At 35.9% G+C, this 26695-nt stretch overlaps 2 protein-coding genes and 1 long non-coding RNA gene across 4 annotated transcripts; 1 reads left to right on the top strand and 2 right to left on the bottom strand.

Annotated features, from left to right (window-relative positions):
- Positions 1–1757: 1757 nt before the first annotated feature.
- Positions 1758–11290, bottom strand: c11h21orf91 (chromosome 11 C21orf91 homolog). Of its 2 annotated transcripts, XM_046861470.1 has the most exons (6): positions 11149–11290; positions 8969–9100; positions 3939–3968; positions 3427–3861; positions 2929–2991; positions 1758–2261 (listed from the first exon to the last, which is right to left on the bottom strand). In XM_046861470.1, the coding sequence occupies exons 2-6, from the start codon at positions 9093–9095 to the stop codon at positions 2095–2097; spliced, it is 822 nt and encodes a 273-aa protein (XP_046717426.1). In that variant the 5' UTR covers positions 9096–9100; positions 11149–11290; the 3' UTR covers positions 1758–2094. The 2 variants fall into 2 exon arrangements, with proteins under 2 accessions (XP_046717426.1, XP_046717427.1); XM_046861471.1 differs by lacking the exon at positions 3939–3968.
- Positions 11291–11699: 409 nt separating this feature from the next.
- On the top strand, positions 11700–17047 carry LOC124393560. Its single transcript, XR_006927338.1, has 3 exons — positions 11700–11897; positions 15628–15703; positions 15794–17047. It is a non-coding gene; the product is annotated as an uncharacterized LOC124393560 (long non-coding RNA).
- Positions 17048–17675: 628 nt separating this feature from the next.
- ripk4 (receptor-interacting serine-threonine kinase 4) lies at positions 17676–26678 on the bottom strand. The gene is made up of 8 exons (XM_046861991.1): positions 26373–26678; positions 23701–23992; positions 22496–22644; positions 22274–22323; positions 21450–21608; positions 21104–21213; positions 20223–20466; positions 17676–19949 (listed from the first exon to the last, which is right to left on the bottom strand). The coding sequence occupies exons 1-8, from the start codon at positions 26552–26554 to the stop codon at positions 18703–18705; spliced, it is 2433 nt and encodes an 810-aa protein (XP_046717947.1). The 5' UTR covers positions 26555–26678; the 3' UTR covers positions 17676–18702.
- Between the last annotated feature and the right edge of the window lie 17 nt (positions 26679–26695).

The raw sequence follows: 26695 nt of genomic DNA, 5'->3' as shown, positions 1-26695 counted from the left end.
TTAAAAAAATATCTGTATTTATTTACTGGCATAATATACAATATACAAAAGAACCACTACACAATCACACATTATTGCAGAGCTGTTGGGGAAAAAATATAATACACTTAAACAAGAATGATAGATAAATCTTTAAAAAATTAACTGATAGAAACAAATTGTACATTCCAAACATAAGTTTTATGTGATTTTTTTTTTTAAAAGATAACATTATTTAATGCAGTTTGTATCTAACCCTGTACCCGTGAACATCAGCTGAAATCCACAGTCTGCAAAAAATTAAGCATTCTCAGTACATTTTTGGTGGCATTTTTTTTAAAATAGTGCATGGTTTATAGGTCTCAAGAAAAGCTAAAACACTACCAAAAAATTAACACAAATTTAATAACTAATTATATATATATATATATATATATATATATATATATATATATATATATTTATATATATATATATATCTCACACATACACACACACACACACACACACACACACAAATAAAAAGCAGAAGTTACATGCGTACAACAATGCCAACTTTGTACAGCATATCAAGCACCAGACATGCAGAACACTTTTCATACAACCCACAGTTGGGTCAAATAACATATTAGTCTCTTACAAAGAGAAGCATTTTTCTCTTAATAAAATATATATTTTTTTACATTTAAAAAGACACATTCGAACAGCTTAATTTGAATTCAGTTTCATTATCAGTAAACTGCACCAATTATACTATCGTGAACAGATTTTCTGTAAAACCACCAGGTGGCGCCCTCTTCCCAAATATATATACGAAAGTGTGTTTGAAACTAAACTATTATCTTTCTAAGGTTCTAACTTAACACGAAATGATTTGAAAAACATGACTTCCAAATTTTAATGTACTGAAATATTTGAAAAAAACAACAACAAAAAAACCAATTAAATATTAAATAATAGACATAAATGTACTATTAGTCTTGCAACAATTCTTACGTAAAACAAAACACTGAATTATGTTACCTTTAGGCAACAGGCTTTGGTTAGGCTTTTAAAGGTGCAAACAATCCCTATTTATATCCTCAAGTAACTTGAACATCTGATTATTTGATGACAAAAAGTTTTGTAACCTACATAGGAAGAACCTGGAATTGGGGGGGAATTGGGGTGTCTTGAAGGGCTTTATGAAAATAGAAGACATACATAATGTATATACTGCAATGTCAAAGCAAGTTAAGGAAGCAAACTGTACCCAACTTCTGTGTAGTAAACCAATATATCTTTCTCTTTATTAAGCAGATAATGATTGATTAATAAAGCATGGCCTGAAATAAAACCAATCAGCTATCACAAGTTCAAACAACTGTTGTAACAAGTTGATTGGTCAATATCTCTGATACATAATAATCCTCCTCTATAAACTAATAGCAGGCGTCCCACAGACTTTGAACAACAGTTGCCCACATATCAATTGGGGGCTAATTATTTATATCACACAGAGTTCTGTTATTTAATATTGACTTCTTGTTTTATGGATCAGATCACATCTTGTTAAAGCCTGAGGTTTACATCCCTAATCTTTATATTGTGTTGTACAGGCAGAGAAAAGGAGATCATAGCTGGAAACCACAATTCCACTGCAATAGTCAGAGAGACTCCCTTCTGAGCAAACACTAAGCAAACATTACCACAGTAACACCAGAGTCAATCAACCCATACGCCAGTATTCATGCACAGTTATAGAAGCACCCACTGTTTAAATTCAAAAGAGAAAAATGTACAAAAATAATATTTACTAACAGCAATAAATAGAAATGTCAGACATAACATAAAAGTATTAAAAAACAATATTCAAGTTAATGTTGATGAGGTCATGGGTCAGGCTGACCTCAGTCTGCATAGTAACCACAGGTCCACCTTAAAGAAGGTCCAAAACTCCTTGTGTTGGTCACATTCAAGACTTCTCTTTTCCAAATACTGCGGTAACAAATACATCGACCACATCTACTCAAGATTATACACATGGAGTACAGAGCATGTGACTCAAGTGTAACCATTATCCTGGTCACCTCAGACTGAAGGAAGTTCTTCAATCCACGGTGGACAACTCACATTTCACTCCACTGAGGGATTGCTGGCTTTGACCCCGGCTCTGCCAATCTGAAGCCATGGGAGTTTGGCGCAGTTCTTAAAGAGTTGCTCAATTGCAATGTGACGAACATGGAGCTGAGATGTCAAAGAATCCTTCTCTTGCACAGCGAGTGAAAGCTCTTCAAAGACCTCTGAGACAGACAGAGAAATAGAGAAAGAGAGAGGGGCAAAGAAAGAAAGGGTACAATCAAACAAGACTGAATTTTTAGCCTTACTGTATACTTAACTTGCTTGTTAACAAGCTCAATTAAATCCAGCTAGCTGTCAGCACTCCATGATCTAGTGGTGTTATGAAGTAACCTAGAATGCTCTAGAATGATAAGATACCGGGGTGGGGGTGCACAAGAATACAAAGAATACATTATGTACAAAAGCAGCAGAGTACAGGAAATAGAAACAGGTTTGGGAAACCCTGGCAAACAAAAGTGGTTTTAGATCAGAAGACATTAAGTTACATTCGGTATGTAAAAGTTACATATTTATTATGGGTCAAAGTAAACATTGCTAATACCCACAAAATTGATTTGGGGAAATTTATATTTTTATGCCCACACACCAAAACAGAAATCATGTGTAAATACCCATCTCTGGGTAATTATTTTTAAATGACCAGGCACATGCTTACGACAAACACAGTTTTTCTAAAAAGGTGTATCAACTTAAGATTAAGGTGTATATAGATATGAAATAGGAACAGAAGGTTTTCCAGAATTCTACAAATTAGAAATTTAAATTCACAATTAACAAAGAAAGAGGTTTAAGTGTTTTGGGTTTTCATCAACTTCTACAACAGCTTACCTTGAATCTGCAACAAGAGTTGTGAGTTCAGCTGATGCAGCTCTTCCACACTCATTTTCACCACTGCAAAAGAAAATAAATGGTCTAAAGCACAGAACTGCTAAATAACATCTTAGTTGATGTGTTACATTACAAGAGCAGTGAATAAACTTGATTTTATTCAGAAAAGCATGAGGGGAACTCAGCAGCTCGGTATGCAACCTTGAGACATTCTTCTGACCAATCATAAATTTCAGTAACAGTTAAGACCTTATCTCTCTTAAATACCAGCAAAAGCATTATTTTGGAATGAATCCCTGGACAGTCATATATTATAAGTGAGTCAAACAGATATAAAATGTGTCTAAATGTGGAATGCATGTCCTTTATATCATTCTCATACTTAATAAGCATTATTGAAACAATGACAGCAAATTCATGATAAGGAACAGCAAGTTTTATCTGCCAGAAATGAAAGAGTTGACAAGATATTTTTTAAAGGACTTAAATTGTACTCACATCCCTCTCGGCTGTGTCCTGTATGTCTTTCCTGCTGTTCTCCGCCTCCCTGCTGTTGCAGTGTGTGCTTCTGTTCATTCCTCCACAGCTGCCCAGAGTCCTGGAGAAGCTCAAGATCCTCCGTTTCCCCTGGACATGCACCCTCCACCCAGCGAGGGGCATATCTAGGAACCTGGGCACCTGACTGGGTCGTCAACTTTCCGTCACTCCGATGCGTGTGAAACAGGAGCTGGTGATTAGAGCCAGAGTCTCTGTTCTGGGCATACTGCACAATGCGACTGATCTGCTGGCTCAGCGCACGTTTGACACCCTCATAGGTACTGTGTGAGGTCTTGCCATGTGAGACCTTCTGGTTGGCAATGAGATGGTACTTCTCAAAACAGTCCCTGTGCCCACGCAAAGATGTGGAGTGTAGCAGAGTGGCAGCAGACACACCTAAAATACACAAGTACATCCTGCTTACGTTTTTTTTAAAAAGATTTTTATTGAATCTTGAGATTTTAGGCAATTACCTATTGTATAAAGTTCATTTGGTCCATGTCCTGTTTTCCAGAGAAAAAAAGATATGGCACACAATTAAAGGAAGAGCCAAATATAGATTAAATGGTTCTTCAAATCTGGATTAAAAGATGACTGAAAAAAACATATCCCTGACAGTAATGTTATACCCATGAAAAAGGCAATTATATAATGCACATAGAATAAATATAAATGGTGTATAAGTACACCAGCACATTAAAGATTATGTTACTGCCCCATGCATATACCAGTCTTTAGAGGAAAAAGATTTGCAGCAAGCTGATTTAAGGGAAAATGTGATCTACTTCAGTAGCTTTTTCCAGTGGAAGTTAGCAAGCTCACAAATATGTCATGTTTCTGCAGCTTTGCATGAAAAGCTTTGTGCAAAATTTAAATGTGTTCTAAAAACAGTGCTCTGACTTGGACAAAAGCCAGATTTTTTCCTATCATACAGATATAGGATTATTAGAGATTCCATATAACTTGTTTCAGATTGCGATACCATCACCGTCATCTTAATCTCAGGAAGAACAGGGGACAATCAAGAATGCAACAAAGGAACTGTTTTTACCATGGCAATGTGTCCTAATTAAACCAACCACACAAAACACCCTACCGTTTCTACACAAAGGACACAACATTTTATGTCTACTTGGGTTGAAAAACTACAATTTATAAAAAGGGAAAAGAGAAAAACTGGATCTGAAAAAAAAAGACCAGAAATACCAACCACATACTGAAACACAGCAAAATAGCTTTAACACTTAAAACAAATATATAAGCAGCCTAATTACTATCTAATTATTTCGAGTGACTTAAGATACAAGAAAAAAAAATTGGAAGCACTTTCCCTAATAAACTATGAAAATAAATTATCTTTGTCATAACCAAAAGGGAACCTGGTGAATTCTTTGGGTTTCATCTCACACAATGATACCGAGATTAATAGAGGCACTGAGTAAATATGATCAGTGATGGGTCAAAAAGAAAAATTCAAAGAAAAATTCAAAGGATTAGATATAAGCAAAAAAAAAAAAACAAAAAAAAAAAAAACAGAGAATACAAGAATTTAAAATGTTCATCATTAAAACATGTTAAAACATGAATTCAGTGGTGCCGTGAGCTTAAAACCTGACAATCAGCTTCCATTTTCTGTGCATGTACCTACATGCTGTATAAACCACATTGAGCAAGAAACAGGAAAAAAGAAAGCGAGAGGGTGACACAAGACCTGACCTCGTTTACAACCAAAGTGTATAAATTCAAACGTCTTAACCGCTTAAATGTGTTCACAGTTCAAACTATTACTCAACTTCTAGTGGTTCTGGATAAAAATCCTATATGACTACTACAGTCACAGTGCAGGAGGTGAAAACATTACTGTGCAGAGTTGTAAAGTGCAGCACATCAGGGTAAGGTAAAACCAGAAAAAAAAAAAAATTACATTGTGTAAAATTATAGTGTATTTGTGGCTAGGTAAAAAAAAAAAATCCAAAAAAGACAATTATGATGTCATTAAATAAAAATCTGTCATGTGTGCCTACATATCTAAACTCATTATATATCCTGTCAAAATCCTTCAGTTATGCTTTTTTTAATCACTTACAGTATATTCCAAATCTACTGTCAGATTAACAAATTAACATTGTTATGACTGTGATTTATACCAATTTATATATTCACAAACAGCCCAATGCAAGAACTGGAATTTACTGTAAAATAATGCATTTGGTCTACCTGCTTCTTAGAATTTTAATCGACTAAATTAGTGTCCTAATCACAACCTCAGAACACAGTTGAGCAGTAGCGGGTCCTGAGCATGAATTTAGATTCTTGGTCATATCATTGGCCATATGACAAAACTATTGCGAGTAGCCTAATGATTGTACTCAAATGACTGAACACATGCTGAACACTTTAGGTCTCATGTCAGTGTGTAGTTCAGCATGAGGGTAGTGCTCTAATGTGGACAGTCAGGCTCAACATACACACCCTTAATGTTTTATTTAATGAGTTTGAATTTTTATTTAGAATGTTGCAAGATGGGGAAGACTCAGGAGAGGAAAACAAAGCCAATCAACACCATAATTGTCAGAGGTTTCTGTCATCATGTTTTATTGCATCATCAAGAGTAATCCAAACACCCTGCAAAAACCCTGAGAGTCATGTAATGAAATGTCAAAAATTAATTATATTTTTTTTAGAAAAAGTTAAATATTCCTGTTATAGTAATGTTTATGCTGCTCAAAAACCTTAATTACATTCACTTTATTCAGTCATTTGACAGATTGGTATCCTGAGTAACATTTATCTCATTTATACAACTCAGCAGTTGAAGAGCGTCTCTCCAGGGCTGGCTCACAATCCTAGAATTTGAGCTTACAATTTTTAAATCAGAAGTCCAGCATCCTAACCATAGACCTGCCAGTACTCCATCTGTGTTCTTATTACAGCTAATGGATCAGTCTGAGGTTTTCAGCCTAAAATACAAAATAGGACACTGGATCCTTGACCCATTTTTTTGAACCCGGAAGATGCTGTGTGTATGTGTGTGTAGGCATGTGTGTATAATTGGGACAGGTCTTCATTCATGGTCAAAAACAGCAACTCACTGCTAAAAATAAAGTGAAGTCAACAGCTGCTCAAAAAAATAAAATAAAAATAAATAAATTATATTTTATATATATATATATATATATATAAAATACATATATACTTATACTTATACCTTAATACATATACTTATACAACAGATCTCTATACAGTCTTGATTACACATTTATCCTGAAATTATACAATATCAATATCAAAAACACTACAATGAAGTTCTGACAGTCTTGTGACACAGTAAAACTTTGAAAATTACATGTATATTTGGTAGTACTTGATCACAAAGTAAACGCTGACTCAAAATAAAATAGTCCCATATAATAGCATTATATAAACATTTATGTGTCTGCCAAATCAGCATGGCTGTAGAGAAGTCAAATTATTCAGCAAAAGTTTTGAAAAATTGTGCTCACATGCACCCCCTTTTTTTCACAACAGATACACAGCAAGAAACAACCAGGAGAATTCGTTTTTTTTCCCACTACTTTTCATACGTTTAAACAAAATGTATTTTCACCAGAACAGAAATTTGAAGTACATTTTGAGACCAGGTGCTAGTCTTTTCCTGTGTGAGGGTACGCAGAGAAACTTTAGAAATCCTAAAACTATGACATGATGGTTTTAAGTTTAGAAATGATGATGCATTTGAAGAATAAGATTAACAGCAATAAAGAGATAGTGTTTTGTGTTGTGGTTATTTAAGGGAGTACACTGCTTCTGTTAAAAGTACTTTTTCACATTTATAAAAGTCTTTTGGACAGAGGTTGCATTTTTTTCCCCATCTTATTAACTTTGAGAGAGAGAGAGAGAGAGAGAGAGAGAGAGAGAGAGAGAGAGAGATGAGCTGGTAAAAGAATACGTAATTAATAGCTATTATAACAACAATGGCAAGGGGAACTAAGCTTGTTTTATGCACTGTCGCATGGCATTAAATGCAACAATAAGTGAATTAAAAGTAAAGAAGTATAGAGTCATTTCTTTTTAGAAAATTATTTACAAATTGCTATGTTCTAAAGGGAATTGAACTTTGTGTGTGCAGTTATTGGAAACTATCAGTTTTGTATTAGACTATCACACTACCCTAACATTTGATATTTATATATAACTTGCTTATCTAAAAATACTGTTACAATACAAACTTTACTACTATTTAATCAGTCACTCTGTAACTGTTTAAATTACACACCGACACACACTCTTAAGTATTGTTTTAGTACACCACGTCTCTGGAAATTTCCGTTATGCAGACATTCTCTTTGACCGACAATGAGTCTGATGTGCTTCTACGCAACACATTCCACAGTTTTTCTGTAGTGAGGTTGAAGACTGCTGGAATCTCTCTCTCAATCTCTTTCCCACTGAGTTACCTACTGAACACAAAAAGCACAATCCTGCAGTTTTAGCAGCTATGAACCAAATTTACTTTAAGGTAAACTGGGAGATTATGCAGTTAAACCACACTGTGCTTGCTTAGGACACATATCACATCTGCAAGAGGATACAGATCAAATGCAAAATACAGCAGCACTGCAGCAAATGATTATAAATAGCCAGTTATTTCAACTACTGACAATCAGAGACAATGCACACACATTGTGGTGGTTTTACACATAGCATGGAAACCACAGTAGAATATGGTTTTCATGTATAAGGAGCAGACTTGCATATTAACACCAATGGCACTGCATGCTGGACACAAGCAGTAACATAGGCTGTCGTCCCCTAAAGTAAATCACTCCCACACAACATTACATTGTTTTGTGCTTTTAAAATGTTTGCAGTTCATAGCACAACATTTGTGGCCTGTCCTCATGTTTACTTGTCCATGTCAAAGTTTTGCTCAGTGTTTCTGCTAAAATTCACTTCATCTCACTCACTCTTACTCAGACCATTCACTCATAACCAAGGATGGGTTTAGAGAGCCTGTAATTTTTTTGGTCTGGTGTGTAAATGGGCTAATACAGGACTACGGATAAGCTTCAGGACAAACAGTACTGTTATCACTATTTCAGTAGTTTTTACGCCTTTACTTCAGTAAATTAGAAGTTGCTGCTTGTCATTTTTCATACATGAATGATGTCATCATGTGGCCGATGTTTGCTTGATGTAGGTGTGATATCCATGCGTATGTGCAGTGTGTGTTTTTGTTTATTCAGTCATGGAGGCAATGTTGAAATGTTCAAAACTGTGGGCTCACGATACATTTACAAACAAAACGCACCATTCTACCTTAAGCAATGTGCTTTATTTACTAAATTGACACTGTTCTTTTTATGTTAAGCATGAAAATCAGTTTCCATAACCCTTTTAAGCAGACTCGGATAATGATAAATTAAGCACAGGGAACTATATTTAGCCTAAAATCAACAAAACAGCCATTTCAATACAACATTTCCCCAACATAGACACTTACCCTCTATGCTCAGTTCAAAGCAGACATGACAGAAGGACAGAGTTCCTCTGTCCGTGTCTAGCTTACAGATGGTGCAGATGTTGTCATCATTCAAGTCTATATTCACAAATTGCTCCTCTTCATTCATTGCCCCTGTATAGAAGTAATACAAAAAAAAAAAAAAATAAATAACATTTAAGAGCCTAACATATACATAGCTCAAAATAGGTTTATACATAGCTTAACCCCTACAACATTATCAGAAAGGCGAATTCTTTGTTTTTTCTATTAAATGCAAACATTTCAGTTTGGCAGAATGCAGAGTTTTCTATTTCATCTCCTGATATTTACTTTTGTATGTGCCAAGCAATAAGCACATGGCTGCTCAGCTGGATCTGCTGGTTCACTTGGTCAATCTAAAACCTTTTATTTCCTACTGGTGACAAGTCCTAAGTCATGTTGGCAGTGTTTTGGGTCACTGTCTTGCTCCCAAACAAATAAATTGTCTTAGTAAATTTGCAGACTGAATGTTTTTGTAGATGTCTTGTAGATTAATTGATTCTGTTGTTACCGTCTTGAGTTACAACATTAGTAAAGATAAGAGCCTGTTCTAGATGCAAGCCCAAGCCATGACACTACTTCCACCATGCTAGACCATTGAGCTTGTATATTTTGCATTATTAACACACAAGTTGTTGGCCTTTCTATCACTTTAGTAGACCTTAATGTTGGTTTTGTCCCTTCTCTGTTTTTCTTTGCAAATTACAATCTGGCCGTTTGGTTTTAACATATTGTGTACGGGTAAATATATTGTGGTATTGCCTATATATTTCTGTGTTTTGGAAGGAAGACTGTGATACCTTCACCCCTGCTCTCTAGAGTGTGTTGATGTCCCTGTCAGGACTGTTGTTTTTGGTATTTTCTTCACAGCTGTTTCAGTCATCAACTGCTGCTGTTGTTTTCTTGACTGACTGGTTGTTCGCACACTGGTGGTTTCCTTCTTTGTCAGAATTATTTCCAAACTGTTGTATTGACTAAGCTCAATGTCTGTGCAATATCTCTGACCAATTTTGCTTTTTTCCTCAGCTTTTCATTAGCAAAATGATTTTCTTTCATTCTTTCTCCCTTAAACAGCTCCCTGGTCTTCATGTCAATTTAAGGTATATGTATCTATTTTTAAATACAGTCTTGATCTTCACAGGTAAAACCCAGTAGAATTTAAACAATCAATGTAGACCATGGGAGCAAGAACAATCAATCATTGTAGACCATGGGAGCAAGAACCACCTTTTAGTAACCTGTTCCAATATTTCTGATCACTTGAAAATGAATGGGTTTAAGCAAAAGGTGCTTATATACACATCCAAACGGAAAAATCCAGAAATGAATGATATGATTCTGATCGATTGTCTCATAGTGTTTTGATGTCAAGGTGATAAATGTGAGAATAAACAGATTTTTTGGACTCCAAAGCAAACAACAGAAGTACAGTGTATTTTAAACATGACTTAAAACTCGTTAGTTAATTTCTGCTGCAATAGTTGCAATAACAAACAGTGCTTGAGCTGATCAGTACACAGGTCCATTTACATTTACTTTTAAAATAAAAAGCGAGCATGTTTGTACACACGTGTGTATTGGAGAATATTATTATTTGCACTGCTTCATATTTACACACCCTCCACTAACTGTACAATATGTTTACCTTTATCAATTATTTTACTAATTTGCAAAGTTTTTATAGCTCTCATGTTTTTATAGCACCAGCATATCATGAGAAGACGATTCCGATTCGGATCCTGGATGAAAATCCGTTGTTGGTTGAAACTGTTGTCATTAATCGTAGTTAATAAATGAACTCTAAGCTAAGGTAAATTGTACTTTGCTAACGGGAACAATCCTTCAACAAATATTCCCTGACTTGAGTATATCGTGCTAGAAAACTCGATTGTCGACAAAAAGCATCAAGACAGCAGTGAAACCTGCTATAAAAATACATGTCCACAGATAACAGCTAGCTAGATTGCTAAACTAACTTGTTAGCTTGTTTGCTAGCACCGTCCTAATGCTACGACAGCCACTTGTTCATGACCGTTATTTATCATCAGTTCACCTGAAATGAACATAGAAGGGAAATCATTTCCAAGCACAATTTCTCTTCAAATACATATCTCATGAACAGGGAAGACATCTGATATTACCTTGTTTGACGCTGTCAGAAAAGTCTTCGAAAAAGAAGCTGAAAAGCTGTAAGCAGCGGATCTCTCAGAGCCCACGCTCTAACAGCGCAGTTATAGTGATGTTATTGAAGAGCGGCGGAAAGATCGGGGTTGCCAGGTTTATGTGATCAACGCAATATCAAAACTTCAAACAAACGACCTTTTAGAACAATGACTACATTACCAAATATACTGTAATATCTACAAACACCGGATAGTATTTCGAATAATAACACACTTTAAACCGCACAGATTCCATATTTAAACTTTTACCAGAATTTTGAAAAAATCTCGAATTATTAAATATTATTGATAAACAACAGGTACTCGATAGGTCATTTGATTGTGACAAAACACATAGATCCAAGTAAGAATTGATTATGCACATGGTAAATAAGATTTTATTCACCCGATAAATCGTTGTACGGTTATCTGGTTGGCTCTTGAAAATACTTTCAAGCGATTATATTACGGTTTTAGCCAAGACTTGGCAGTGTGGTTTGGAGCTACTCTAACCTCGATAAACCAGTGGATTTGGCAACCTACACTGCACGTACTTGCTGACGAAAGTAGGCAGTTTCCGTTTACGGAAAGTACGGAATGAGCTATTACCGCGCAAGGGAGGGTACGGCTTCAGACCAAAACAAGAACGGCCATCTGAATTCACTGTGTTTAGCGTTCCTTTTAAATATAGTAGCATGAATAGCAAACATCTATACCTAAAATAAAAGGTGAGAGAAAATAAGAGTAAACAAGAGACATGTTTGTGTTTCATTCTTTGTAAGCTGCCTATGGTACAGTCCACATTTTGTTCCTTGAACTGACAATAATTGGTCACTTTTAATCAGATGTACATTAGTGATCAAAACAGCACAAAAAATCCCACAGTCACTGTATTGTTTCAATGTGTATTTATTCTTCCGCGCACAAGATGTGGACTGCTTTGAGAGGTTCATTGTTAAAAGCGCTATACAAATAAAAAATGTAAACAAAAAGACTGGGGAAGCCCAAAGCCCGAAGGGGATTTTTCCAGGGAAAATATAGTTCAAGGTTTAAGGTTTTTATTTGTCAGAGCCACCATATGTGCAGACATACAGAGGAATCGAAATACCGATTTTCTTCTCTCTTATCAAGTGTTTACATTGTCAGTAAATATAAGCAGTCAGTGCAATATAGACAGATTTTGTATGAGGTACCAGCAGTGTACTTATATATACAATATATATATATATATATATATACACAGTACATATAAGCTGGGTGAATATTCCTTGTAAAACATCTGGATGTGTAAGGTGCAGTATACATCCTAGTATATGTAAACATACTGATGTTCTGAGTATAAGGCATTTGTAAGGTGCAGGACAGATAGCAGCAGTATGACAGTAGTATAAAAAGTTGTAAAGTGCAGCAGGGTCAGATTTAAAGAATTTGTACATGTAGCGGTTTTCCAAAAGGTTTCTGAATAAAGCAATTGGTCTGAAAGGTAGAAAGGGACATCCTGGAGAAGGAGGAGTGTGTATAAATACTCAAGCAACATCTCAAGACATCACCCTGTAAGTTGCCTAGGTGCAGTTGTGTCTTACTGCAATAAATAACAATACATCTAAAAATAGACCAGAAAAGGCATCCTTGAGTTAGGATTCCCGCTTAAACCAGCTCCTTTAAGTACTAGGCCATGCATTAGAAAAGAGAAGGATGCAGCATTCAGATGAGGAGAAAGACCAGACAAATATGAACCCAGCCATCTATGAGTGGAAGTCACATATGATAAGTGGGTCACGATTAATCGAATATTCTGGTGTGTGGTTAATGATTTTCTATTTATTGGCTGTGTGTTTTGCAGTGAGATGCTGAAAAGCTGGAATGAAATGTATATAAAAAGGTATATAAAAGCTGAATTTTCACAACAGTGTCCTATTGAGCCTGTATATGCTATGGCATGCATCTGACTTGATACTGAAACCGCTCTTTTTCATTCAAAAACACGCAGCAGAAATGAATTGTACTCAAGCTGGGTTGCCGGGCTAAATGTTTATGATTGAGTCAGTATATTTACAGTCTGGGAGAGGCTTGGATTTAAACCACTGATCCTTCAAACTGAGCAGAGCCAACATAGGTAGTTTGAACATCTTCCAAGGTTGCACCCACTAGAACTTTACCAGGGAGGTTCTAATGTTCAGAGACAAAATTCTGGACTGACCTTGCAACCTCCATCAAATCAAAGAAAGTAGATGAATGAAGATTTATTTTTGGTTATGGTATATGCAGTTATGTGCATAAGAAAGTACACCCTTTTTGAATTATATTGTTTTAGGTATCAGGAAAAAAATTATTGTACTTATCGGGCCTTAGAATTAGGTAAATACAAACTTATATAAATACAAACTTTTTATTAAAACAATGTCATTGTTTTAATAAAAAAAATAAAAAAAAGCTGAATTGAGACACCATGTTCAAAAACTAAGTAGACCTTTTGATTCAATGGCTTGTAGAACCACCTTTAGCAGCAATAACTTGTAATTATATTTAAAGTAATCAACCTTTTTCAATCATGCATCATTATGGAGGAATTTTGATTCAGTCTTCTTTACAACATTGCTTCAGTTTATTGAGGTTTGTGGGCATTTGTACCTGCACAGCAGGTCCTGCCACAACATTTTAATCCGGTTGGAGTCTGGACTTTGGCTGTGCCATTGCAGTAAATTGATTTTTTTCTTCTTTTTTTTCAATAATTTTGATTGATTAATTAATATTTTTTATTTGATTAGCAGCACCAGATTCTCCTTAGACACCTAATTCCCATAGAAGCAGTAAACGTATACTTAGTTTTTCACACATGCCTTATCTATTTTGGCTTGATTAAAATAAATAATGAATTTGAGGCAACCTACATCGACAGAAGCTCTGTGATAAGTTCTCCAACAGTCTAACTGCTGAGTTACTTTAAAAACTGTGTGCAAGTGTAACTAAAATTAATGCTGTTTAAATTAATGTATTAAATAATGCTTTAATTTGGATTGTATTTAATTTATTTCCACTTTGTTAATTTATTTAAAAGATAAAAATAACAATTTCTTTTTTGAAAGCACTCTCACTATAAGCTTTTTTCCACGACTGCCTAAAACTTTTGTACACTACTGAACTGTGTATATAATGTTCAAGGCCCATTTTTGGGATATGAGAGGACATAGGGTGAGTTTCCATATTGTATATCAAGCATCTCGGTCTATGTTTAATAAAGTTACAATGTAAAGATATTTATAGCCATTAATTCCATACTTTTAAATTAATAACGCTACCTTGATTTAATATATTTTTTTTATAAAAAAAAAAAAAAAAAAAAAAAAAACCTGAAAAAAATGGAAAAAATCTGTTTGAAAGTAGGTGTGCACTGCCACCTGGTTGTCTGGATATATGTCTCGATAATTATGACAAATTTCCTTTTTTCCCTTGTTTATGTTTGACCATTGTTTGCCGTTGATACGTTTAATTAATCAGTTGAATGAAATAGTCGAACATGCTGTTTAATTGCGCCAAGTCACACAATATTTCCTGTTAATTTAAACATTAAAAAAATGTTTTTTACTCTACAATATATAAATGGCCTGAAAGAAATGTAAAAGTGTGAAAACTGTCTAACTTTCTTGAAGTAAAGATCTCTCACATGATTTTCAACATAAACCTTTGAGAGATATAAAGGTTTAATTAGTAAAAGAATACAGTATACTTTGACAAATGTCAGCATTGATAATATATGTAATTAAATTTCTATCTTCATTTGTTTTAGTATTAAATTTAAAAATCAGGCCGGTGATGCATTCATTTTGTTATTAATAGTATCAATAATATTACATTCATTTTAAATATTTTATAAACTGCAGTTGTGGACAGTGATGAAGTAAATGTAATTCCTTACTGTACTTAGCTTTTTCGCTTATTTTTACTTTACTCATTTTACACGTATTTGCTTTTGAGGAGACTTTTACATTAACTTCACTACATTCGAGTCAAATATCTTACTTTTACTCAACTACAGAAACTTTTTTTAATAGTGTAGAGAGTGGAGTTTTATGTAAACGATGATGCGGCTTTACACTGCGAGAACAGGGGAGTCGGCGAAGAGAGAAAGAGACAGACAGATAGACAGACAGACAGACGGATATTGTTGCTACAAAAGGACATATTGGCCTTAATAAATCATAGTACTTTGGATACGTTGGTACATTTAAAGGCAAATAATTCAGTACATTGACTGAAGTCAACTGTACTGAAAGTTTAAAGAGCACTTTTACTGGAGTAATATTTTACCTACTGTATCTCCACTATCACTCAAGTACATAGTTTGTATACTTCGTCCACTACTGATAAACTGTAAGGTGACAGTTCATGATGCAGTGCAGTACAGTTCATGCAAAACCTCAGATCTCTTTTAATATGTAACCTAACTACTGTGCACAGGATGGCGCCATGGAGGGATTCAACAATAACTGGCGTGTTAAGATGGAAGGAATGCACTTCAAGTTCAGTCATGCAGGTAGCATAACATGACATATTTGCTTCAAGAAAACAACTGTATGAAGAACTTAGCAGACTATTAATCAAACGTGCTATTTTTTTTTTACAGGAAAGCTGGCTGTATCAATGGTACCAGTAATTCTCATGATATTCAAATCAGCTGTTCAGTTTAACAAACAAGCTGGGGGTTTACAAGTCAACAGTGCACTTCTGAGAACAAATTACCTTCATTATGACACAATCATTTTTAGAACTTGCTTTTTCATTCTAGGTCTGGACTAAAAATGAGTCACTGTAGACAATATCATTTCATTTTATGTGTGTATTAATTTACTGTCATTCTGAATTATGTAGGTTGGTTTTTTTTTTTAATACAAAGGAGCCTGGTGATGAATTTGTACATTAAAAAAGTTAAGCAGGAAGTAGGCAGTGATGACTAAAATAGGAACGACCAAGGGCAGTGTGTCCACATTACATTATTTGTTAGGTCTGTTAATGAATAACTTTCAGTAAGATCAGCAGCACACACTTGTATGCTCGTGTATGTATACTCCCTTGTACTTTCAAAAAATAGCTTTAGAATCACTGAGATTGTCCATCGACAATTTCTTAAACACCAACTGAATGATTGCTAAATATTGCGTGTGTATGTGTTTGTGTGCATGCATGTCTTGGCTTGTTCCGGTGTACCTTCTCAGAGGTTGTGAGACGAGTTTAGCCAGTTTTGAAGACAAAGAGGCTTTAAGATCTTCTTAACTTTGTCTTGAAAAAGCTACCACACAGATGCCCATGACAAGATATAGGTCACATGCTGATTTCTCCTGTATGATGCATGTATTTAGTCATGTTTTATTTATTTTTTTTTTTTGTTAAAAAGGAAACTGCTTGGGACTTTTTTTTTTAAATTACTTACTTACTCACTAACATTCACAGTAGGCTATATAATAAATGGTTGTTGTGAGTAATTCTTCAGAAAAGATATGTCTTAAATCTGGAAACATTGTCATTTAGTATTTGCGTCACTCACAAAATAATCAAACACTTAGCTGATTTGGTGCAGGGTGTGTGAACAATGTTTTTCAGGAAGGAAGTCATAAAGAAACAACTGGATCTCCAAGCAGATCTGAGTGTTAAAGCATAATGTAAACCAGCCTGTTCTGATTTAAAGATTGTTGAAGGATGTATTAGATGAAATGTTCCACATTTGAGTTTTTACTTATTATTCAAATATAGAATGTGTATCTTTTTTGTCACTATTGTCATAGTTAAAACTTTAAAGCAAAAGAAAATCTTGAATAAGAAATTTCTAGATTTTGCAGAATCAATACTTTAAATATTGTTTGCATTTAATTTTTTTTACAGATTAGAACATTTGAATCAAAACACCAGATAGCAGGTTTGGTAAAATGGACAAGAGCAGCATGTATTAAAACGCTGTATTTAATGGATTTCTACATAGTGGGTGAGATATAGGATCTATGGATTAAATCAAGGTTTACATTTTATTAGCTACATCCTGGCATTGTGCCAGTCATCGTTATCAGTCACTAATTATTTATGGCAAAGCAACCCAAGGTGGTTTATGTAGTTCTCTGGTGGATGCCACATCTCTAAAAATAGTTATTATCAGTACCCTGATTTCCAGAAAGTGGCATACAAAACCAAGCCTACATTTCATACTGACTTCATAGAGACTTGTGATCATAACCATTTGGCTTTGCAGCCCAAACCACATGCTCACTTCACCATCAATTATTGCTCTCACAACATAATAAAAATAAAAACAGATTTCGGGAATGCTACTGAACAACTACATTTATATTAATCATGATATTAAATTGTTGCATCTTGACATTTGTGGATTTTTTATATTAATGGTTAAGGTAAAGTGTTGCTTGGTTTTCTTTAGTATGAAAGAAAACAGACAGAGGACAATGTATTTCGTGTAATACATAATATACTTTAATTGTCCAGAATACAAAAACAAGATAAACACTTTAGGTATTTAATTCTGTATACAAATATGTTTTTCTCCAAATACAAATGAATGTGACAAAATAATATCTGTGCATACACACACACACACACACTGATATCACACAAAGTTCAACAGTAATTAAATTCAGTGGTTCCCCACAAAAAGAGGATATGAATACCAAGGAAGGTAACATGCCGCAGTTCCTTTTTGCACAAATTGTTGGTTGTGAAAGCTCTGCTGCTCATGGCGTCAGTAAGGCATGGTGCCTTGCTTTTACAAAGTGATGAAAAGATAAGGTGGTCTCAGGAATTGGCCAACAGGCTTGACATGGTGGTATTCACAATGTACAGCTACCGCCCCCATTACACTCCCCACCCACACATCACCTGCGATCCCCCTCAGGCCTTGTTCCCATGGTGGGAGCCAAGTGGTTTTAAATACTCTTCTGTCTGTCATCTGTCCAGAGGTATTAAAAGATATAATTAGCCTTGTAGATTTAAAATAGGCTTGAAGCACTGCCAGGATTCAGGCACTGGGCTAGGGTAACAGAATGCAGGTACTCACAATTTGATGATTTTAAACAATGATTTTATGTTTAAGTATACATTTTTTTAATTTAATTTTTTTTTAATTATGGCTACAAACATGAAAGACAAATTCATGATATTGAGAAAAAACAATACTTTAACAATTATCAAATAAGTGTAAAAATATCAACTGGACAATAGGTTCATGCTAAAGAGGGCATAGCAAAAATCAGTCCAGTTTATATGTACAGTGTTGTATATACACATCATTCTCTTTCTTGTCAGTAATATATATTTCTTAACTGCTAGAAAAGTTTGAAAGAGCCCAAAAAGTCCAGAATTAAAATATCGAAGAGGTAATTAAATTCAGAGGGCCCCAACTACTTAATTACATTATATACACAAACCAGAAATAGATAGATAAAGGTCTCTTTACCAAACAGTCCATAATTTATAGAACAACATGACAGTCATTAACACCATTAAATCTGTCAGGTCTTTGTGCTAGTGTTTCTAATGTGCAGATGGCAACTGTGTGTCTGCTGAGTCCTGTGTTGAACTGTTGCTCTTTGGCTCTGTTAATTTTAGGATCAGTACTTTCCTGTGTAACCTTTCAACTGTGTTAGTGTTTAAAGTCTTGAGTTCAGGCTGCAAAATATCAGCCTCTGTGTTTCCATGGCTCAGCAGGAGGCGTGTGATGTCCATGTGTCCACTCCGCAAGGCTAGATGCAATGGTGTTAACCCGTCCTCGTCCTGCATTGCAACCACCTCAGGCCACCTCTCCAGCAGCTCATTGACCACTTGGCAATGACCACCTTCAGCTGCCAAATGGCATGCTGTACGCAGGGCGCGGTTGGTGCTTCGAACATTAGCACCCTCCTCCAGGAGCATTTTAACTGTCGCCAAGTGACCACGCTGAGCTGCTAAATGCAAGGCAGTGCAGCCCTGAGCTGTTCGACCTTGGACATCAGCACCATGCTTCAGCAGCAGGCGTGCAGTGCTTGTGTGGCCTGTCTCAGCTGCAACATGCAGTGGCGAGCGCAGGTCTGGGCTGGAGATCTGTTGCACAGTCGCTCCCAGTTCCACCAGCACACGTGCCACCCTGTATCGGCCTGTTTGAGCTGCCAGGTGTAGTGGTGTGCGGCCATCGGCAGTTGCTGCGTCTACATCAGCACCTGCCTGCTTAGCTAGCAACTTGGAGATGGTGGAATGGCCGCGCCAGGCAGCCAGATGCAATGGTGTCCACCCATCCTTGGCAGTGGAATGGGCATCGACGGCACCTCGACTCAAGAGCACACGCAGAACGCCCTCACACCCATGCTGACATGCCACATGGGCTGCTGTACGTCCCTGTGTGTCTGCCTCACTGGCTGATGCCCGTCGCTCCAGAAGCAGACGTGCCAGGGCCTCATCGCCGTTCTGAGCGGCAAAATGCAGGGCTGTGTACTGGTCTTCATCTTTAGCGTTCACATCAGTTCCTTTGCGGCTCAGCAAGATCTCAGCGACACCTCGAAGATGTTTTTCTGCAGCCACATGCAGAGGTGTGGCACCACGCCAGTCAGCCAGATTAGCACTGCAGTTGTTGAGAAGAAGAAATTTCACAGCCTCCTCATTGCCCAATGTTGCAGCATAGTGAAGTAGGCCACCACCACCTTCTAGACGGAGTTCCACATCCTGTGGCTGCAGAAGCTTCATTAGTTTTGCTGTGTCCTCAGTGCGAATAGCTTCACACAGCTTCTTTTTCTGTAGCTCACTTGAATCTAAGTAATAAAAAAAACACCACATATTTCAGGAAACTTGAAACTGTAAACAAAGCCCATAAGCAACAATTATGAACAGACCTAAGGCTCTTCTGGCCATACAATATCTCACATTGCCTTTTAATTAGAGTTACCAGACTGCTAGGGAGGAATATTGATTTCTTAAATAGTTTGGTCTTATCCAAATCACTCCTTTTATCTCAACTACCCAGCATTTAATCATAGTGCAGAATAAAACAAGCCTGAAAATCAGTGTACAATAAATCCTCATACCGTTGACTGAATTCTCCCTTTCAAAGGAGAGTGTGATAGAGCCTTGGGATGAGAAGGCTGAGTCCACAGAAGAGATTCCTGACAGTCTCTTACTGGTGTTGTCCTTGCTCTCCAGACAGTCCTCTTTAACATGGTCAAAGCTGCGAGATATCCCTGAGTCGATTTGACTGAGTAGCTCAGATAGGCTGTAGTCCTTCTCTGGTAACATTGCTGACTTCGGCCTCACTGGCTTTTGCTCTTTAATCTTGGAAAACAAGCAAACTTATAAATATAACAATGACATAGATTTACCATCATAAATCTTAACCAAACTGATTTTGCACTTATAATGTAACTAAGAATATGCATCTATATATATTTATATTGCCAGTTTAAATACAAAATAGCCAATTTTATAAAACAATATTTTGGGACATAGTTCCATTTTAAGACTTTTATAGTTTAAAATACACCTTTTTTTTGTTTACTAATAAATCACTACGTGACAATGGTTAGTTTATTCAGTAATGTATATAGCAAAAAGATAATTAAATATTTCAACTAATGTTCTAATACATTCTGTTCATACAGGAAATGAGATTGCACATAAACAATGCCACCCAGTTACATTCCCTGGCCCTGTTTTAATATTACTATTTGTTTAAAAGCATTCATGGTGCATGCTAAAAGAACACAATAACACGTCATACAGTTGCCCAACGGCTGGGCTGCGATTGTGACAGTCAAATATCCTTAAATGCTCCACAATATTGTTTTCATTTACACAGTACTTTATTTAGGAACAATAAAAGGAAAAATAAAAAGGTGAGACAAATGCAATAAATACAGCAAAAGTGTCAAAAATAGCCAAACATTATGATGTTTGATGAGTTTGCTGTTACCTGTTCAGAGCTTGCTGGAGCTGGACAAGGTGAGGAGTCTGGCTCAGACAACGAACCTCTGGATTCATCATGGGGTTTGAGACACAGCTCCTCAGCCTCAGATGTAATATCTGTAGACAACAATATGTTGTTAAATTATATTGTTAAATATAAATGACTGTAATGTTATTTTGAGTTATTTAAAATATATCATACCAAATGTAATCACTATTTTACATTGTATTAACTATTTTGGTGTAACAATGTTCTGCATTTTGAAAACCAGTTTTTCCTATACTGCAATGTAAACATATATCTGGTGGAACAATTCATATAAAATTTAGGACAATATATGTGAGACATTTACCCTGGAAGCTTGGCCTGGCATCAGGAGATCCACTCCAGCATTTCTGCATGAGGGCTATAAAGCCTGAGCATGCCTGGGGTCGACTGCGGGGCACAGAGCTCAGGTCTGGACGAACCCCTTTCACAACCTTCACCATGATGTGCAGAATGTTGTTCTCCCCTATAGGTTATAGCAAAATAAACAGATCTCTGCTGTGGCTTGCTCAGTAACATGGCACTAACTTTGCTTAAACAATGGGGGCAAACTTGGTTTTAGTTTACATGTGATACATATACAAATTTACCCCCACAGTGGGTAGAGGGAGGAATGCATACAGGTGACTAAAAATGAACCATTTTAAAAAACAGTTTAAATGTTCTGAATTGAGGCACAGAAAAATGCAAAATAAATTATGGAAGGGTTTAAGATATTCTTTAGATTGCTAAGTCCCTGTCTCAACACACACACACAAAAAAAAAAGTTGTCGCTTCTTCTCCGGAAGACTTTTGTTTACACAGTCTCCTATGCCAGCCAGTGACAAAGACATAGACAAAAACACAGACAGCTATTCTGGACTCAAGTCATTATTGTCAAATTACAGTTAAATGTTATAATTGTCTAAGAACTACTAAAAATATTCTGGATGATAAAAACATGTATAATCTGTACTATCTGCAATACTATTGACCTTTTAGAGATATAATGAAAATACCACTAACATCACATTATCCTGACATTATCAGGTTAATTAAAGGACTAAGTCACCACAAAATCAAATTCGATAAATGGGCCAAGCCTGAAACCTGATTCTCTAAAAAAAACAGAATCACTGTTCTCCATCTTACCTTGATATGGCTTTTTCTGTGTGAGAATTCCCCAGATAACAATCGAGAAGCTGCATGAAGAAAGCACAGATACATTGATATAAAAACGTGTTATAAAATAACAGTACTAACTCTGATGCTATATTACAGTGTTACATTTTTGTACTACTTTTACAAAAAAGTTAAAAAAGATGATTATTCAAAAGCTCTCAGACAAACATTTCCAAAGCAAAAAAAGCTGACCTGTACACATCATGCTTGGTATCAGAGACTCTTTCCTTCTCAATGATCCTTTCAGGAGGCAGGTAGGCGATAGTGCCACAGAATCCATCACGACTGATGTCATCATGCCTGGCAAACCCGTTCCATCTGGCCAGGCCAAAGTCTGAGATCTAAAAAGTAAAACAAGCAAATATAAGTATATGAGCTTATGGCTATTTGTGTGGCAATTTTTCCAGCATACATTTGTAACCACTTGGGAAGTAAATGAGATCTTCTACAATACATTTTAAATAGACTTTGCTCTAAATGTTAATGAAATTTTTTATTAACAAAATACCCAAAAATAAAGTAATTCTTCAAAAGAATTACTTTATTTTTGGGTATTTTGTTAATAAAAAGAACCTTTAATATAGTAAATTATTAGTGAAAGTTAATGTTGTTCCTTTTTTCACTTAATGAGTTTGATAAAATGCTATTGTAATGACTATTGTAAGTTAATTATACTTGCAGCCCAGTGAAAGCTGTGGGGAAAAAGAGAGTGTTGTGGGGTACATAATACACAGAGGGGACATCAGAAAATGAAGGTTTATGAATAAATGAGGGTTTATGGCATTGTCATTTCTAGGAGTGTGCAAGTTGTAGCGCCCATGATTTGCCCTATGAAGTGGGACGGTCCTCTTGTCTGAGTGTGTGTGGAGGTGTACAGGTGTGTGCCTGCTGCGTATTAAGGACGCTTAGCTGACTTGTTGAGGCTGGCCCATGATGGATGTATTTACATCTAGCCTATTCAATCCAGTGATTTCCCACCCATCCTCCCACTCTGCGCTTACTCATCCATATGGAGGACAGGCAAATATGGGATAATGGCTGGGAAAGCATATCTGCCTTTAGGGAAACACATGGAATGGAATCTTCAAGGCCATTAAAAAAAACATAAACACAAAAAACTATTCCCATTTAAATTCTGTTGCACCTTCTGTGCATGTTCAAAAAAACATGCTGTGCATATTCCAATTTTTTTAAAAAGTTACATAATAGTCAAGCAAAAACAGAATACAATTAAAAAAAACAGCGTTATGGCTATGAGAAGCATGTTAACAGTTCAATGTGTTAGAGGTACTTGTAAGGTTATTAGCATGTCATTTAATATATATATATATATATATATATATATATATATATATATATATATATATATATATATATATATATATAATAAAACGTACTTTAACATGGTGGTGGGCATCCAGCAGTATGTTGGCAGGCTTCAGGTCCAAATGAAGCAGCGGTGGATTCATGCAGTGAAGAAAGTTCATGCCCACTGCTGTCTCGTGGATAATACGGAAACGCAGCACCCACGGCAAAGGCTCTGCTGCCAACAGTGTCTCCAGAGAACCTGTCTCCATGTACTCCATCACCAGGCCCAATGGGTCACTGCAGATTCCATATACAGGCAGGATGTAGCGGAACTTTGCTGCTTCCATTTTATTGGCCTCTTCGAGGAGCTCAGCACGTTCCCTTTAAAATAGAAAAGGAAAAACTTCATATTAATTATCTTAATATTACTCTCTTATACAATGAATCTAAATCTGAATATAAGCTTGTAGTCATTAATATTTTTGGACGTAGATAGATATATAAGCAATATACAAGCTGGTACATTGAAAACTGACATCATGCATTTTAGCATTTAAGCAGAAGGATCAAGGAAATCCAAAAACATTTGGAAAACTAGACTGCTCATTTAGCTGGTAGTTCAGTTGAACTATTAATAATTTAGTACATTATTGCAATCTGAGTGTGATTGCATGACTAGTTAATCCCAGTTTAGCAAAAAAGGTCATTTTATGTAAATTAATGCCTAATGTTTACATCAGACATATTGGGCTAAAAGGGTATAAATCTTGAAACAAAGTAATTGTAATACATTTATGGCACCAGTGCAATCGACTGCCTGCGTGACAGCAGAATGAACATAAACAGCCTGGACAATCTTTAAAAGTCCTTATCAGTTTTATCTCAGTAAGTGCAGTCAAACGTTAATACGTACCCTGAATGAAGCTCAACAGAGACTTTTAGAGTGAATCTGGTTTAATGCCGCAAGTCCCATCATTTTTATTCAGTTATATAAAAGAGATAGGCCTATCTGGTGGTTTATCTGAGATGCACTGTAATTATATCACAATGTAGCATTTTCAGGAAATGCTCACATACTGATACAGTATCTGATCCAGACATAGATATGATGTACAAAGATGACATGTACAAAGAACAACAGATCAATTTGAAGCATTACCCACTCTCTGATGGAAAACGTGAATCACCACTTACAAGGGCCAATCTTTAATCAAATGTCTTATGATCAATTTGAATCAGTGTATCACTTTTTGTTGTGATTTAAGTATATATTTCTGTGACTAAGTTGTTTGAAATGCAATTTCAACTGCAGGGGTTTAATCACTTCAAATATGACGCATTCATGAACTCAACCATATCTCATTCCAACATTTAAGACACAATTTAGTATTAGGTTCTTGAAGCTAAAAGACAGGTCTTTGTGGGTGACAAAGGGGGTGGTGAAGAAAGACGGGGGACAGTGTGAATAGAAGGGAGAGGAAACGAGAGAGGTGTACTCTACTACTCTAATCTCTTGCTTCAATCACTTACAATCAGACAAAAGCTCCTCTTAAATGAAGGCCTGGTGCAACCGGTTTTGCAGCTGCACGCGTTATTACTATAAACGCAACCCAGCCTGATCTAATGAAGGACAATGCTTGCTTTTGCATTAATGGATTGTCAAATTAGATAAACAACTAAAGTAAAGTGCAGATATTAAGCATTGATAATATGCTTGTCCTGTGCTGAATTCTCCCAGGCTGCAGGGCTAACAATCATCTATTATCAACTCATACATGCGTTTACACATCACATAGAATGCACAACCCTTAGCACTCAGTTAGCAAATAATATAGTATCCCATTCACACATTTTAACTATGCTCATAAAACAGTTACATCAGTATGACATCAAATTGATGTTTAACCCTGATCTATGTATGTGGCCAAAGGTGAATAGTCTAGAAATAACCATAAGAATAATAAATATGGCATGTGTTTATGTATTTATCTAGCTTAATCTTTAGCATAAACTACAGAATACTACAGTCTAATGTGGTGCCTATTCTATAAACTAAGTGAGGCCTGAGTAACTGTTAAATGTTACAAGTTTACTTCCTAATAATAGCCAAAACATAACTAGCTGTTTAGATATTAATGCCGGTTTTAAACATAAATAAGGATTGTGTGTTTACACAGTATGAATATAGTCACAAGCAGGTTACTAAGAAAAAAACATCAGTGAAATAAATGGTGAATGGTGAAAATGCAATACTGTACATGGTGATTGACAGTAGTGAGTACACAATGAGTACATTTGTGTATAGAGCCAGTAGGTGCATAATTGTGCCCCCAGGCACTATGGTATGTAATCAAAGCTGACACAAAAAGGAGGATGGGAAGTTAATAACACAGCTTTTAAATCTGAATGTCTGATGATATGTATATATATAAAAAGAATATTAAACATCATATTAATAAGCAAAGCCCTGGGGCATGGATCCAGCTGCAATTCAGGGGGAACTGTAAACTAAACCAAAGTATAAATATTATATTATTACAAATATGGGTGTGTCAGATAGTCAATTCACTTCCATAATCATATGATCAAGGAGACCGGCTTGTCTAGTGTTAGATTCTTATGACAAACAGCTCACCTTTAGAAAAAAATGGGGCTATTAAACACATCCTGTGCCACCATCATTTATTTTTCCCACAAATTTACACACATACACACTAAGGGAATAACAAAAACAATACACATTTGAAATGCTTTCACTTACTTTTCATCCACATGCAGACTGGGAGGGCACTTAATAGCCAGCCATGTTTTCCACTGTACATGCCGCACTTTGTACACTTGTCCAAAACCACCGGAGCCTATCTTCTCCCAACTCCCAAACTCAGATGAGTCAAACGTTTTCAGCAACCCCATAACTGCTGGGGAGCTCTCTTGGACATCCATCTTGAAAACCTGTTCAATGTAAATGTTTGTTTCTTGTTCTTCTTTACATAAAGACTATCACTGACTCACACACCTGAGTGCTTCCTTGTTTTTTTCTCTTTCTGTTCAGACAACTTCTGTCTGGCCCTTCCCTCTGTTCAG

This window comes from Silurus meridionalis, chromosome 11 (assembly GCF_014805685.1).
Source record: "Silurus meridionalis isolate SWU-2019-XX chromosome 11, ASM1480568v1, whole genome shotgun sequence".
NCBI classification, from domain to species: domain Eukaryota; kingdom Metazoa; phylum Chordata; class Actinopteri; order Siluriformes; family Siluridae; genus Silurus; species Silurus meridionalis.
This window is presented reverse-complemented; position numbering and strand designations above follow the sequence as displayed.

Coding starts and splice junctions, on each gene's coding strand:
- ripk4 (XM_046861991.1), bottom strand. CDS start 26,554: ATGGATGTCCAAGAGAGCTCCCCAGCAGTTATGGGGTTGCTGAAAACG. Junction 21,609..22,273: donor ACAGAAAAAGCCATATCAAG/GTAAGATGGAGA, acceptor TATAACCTATAG/GGGAGAACAACATTCTGCAC. Junction 21,214..21,449: donor TGCCAGGCCAAGCTTCCAGG/GTAAATGTCTCA, acceptor TGTTGTCTACAG/ATATTACATCTGAGGCTGAG.
- c11h21orf91 (XM_046861470.1), bottom strand. CDS start 9,095: ATGAATGAAGAGGAGCAATTTGTGAATATAGACTTGAATGATGACAAC. Junction 3,969..8,968: donor CTTTGAACTGAGCATAGAGG/GTAAGTGTCTAT, acceptor TCTGGAAAACAG/GACATGGACCAAATGAACTT. Junction 2,262..2,928: donor ACTCTTGTTGCAGATTCAAG/GTAAGCTGTTGT, acceptor TGTCTGTCTCAG/AGGTCTTTGAAGAGCTTTCA.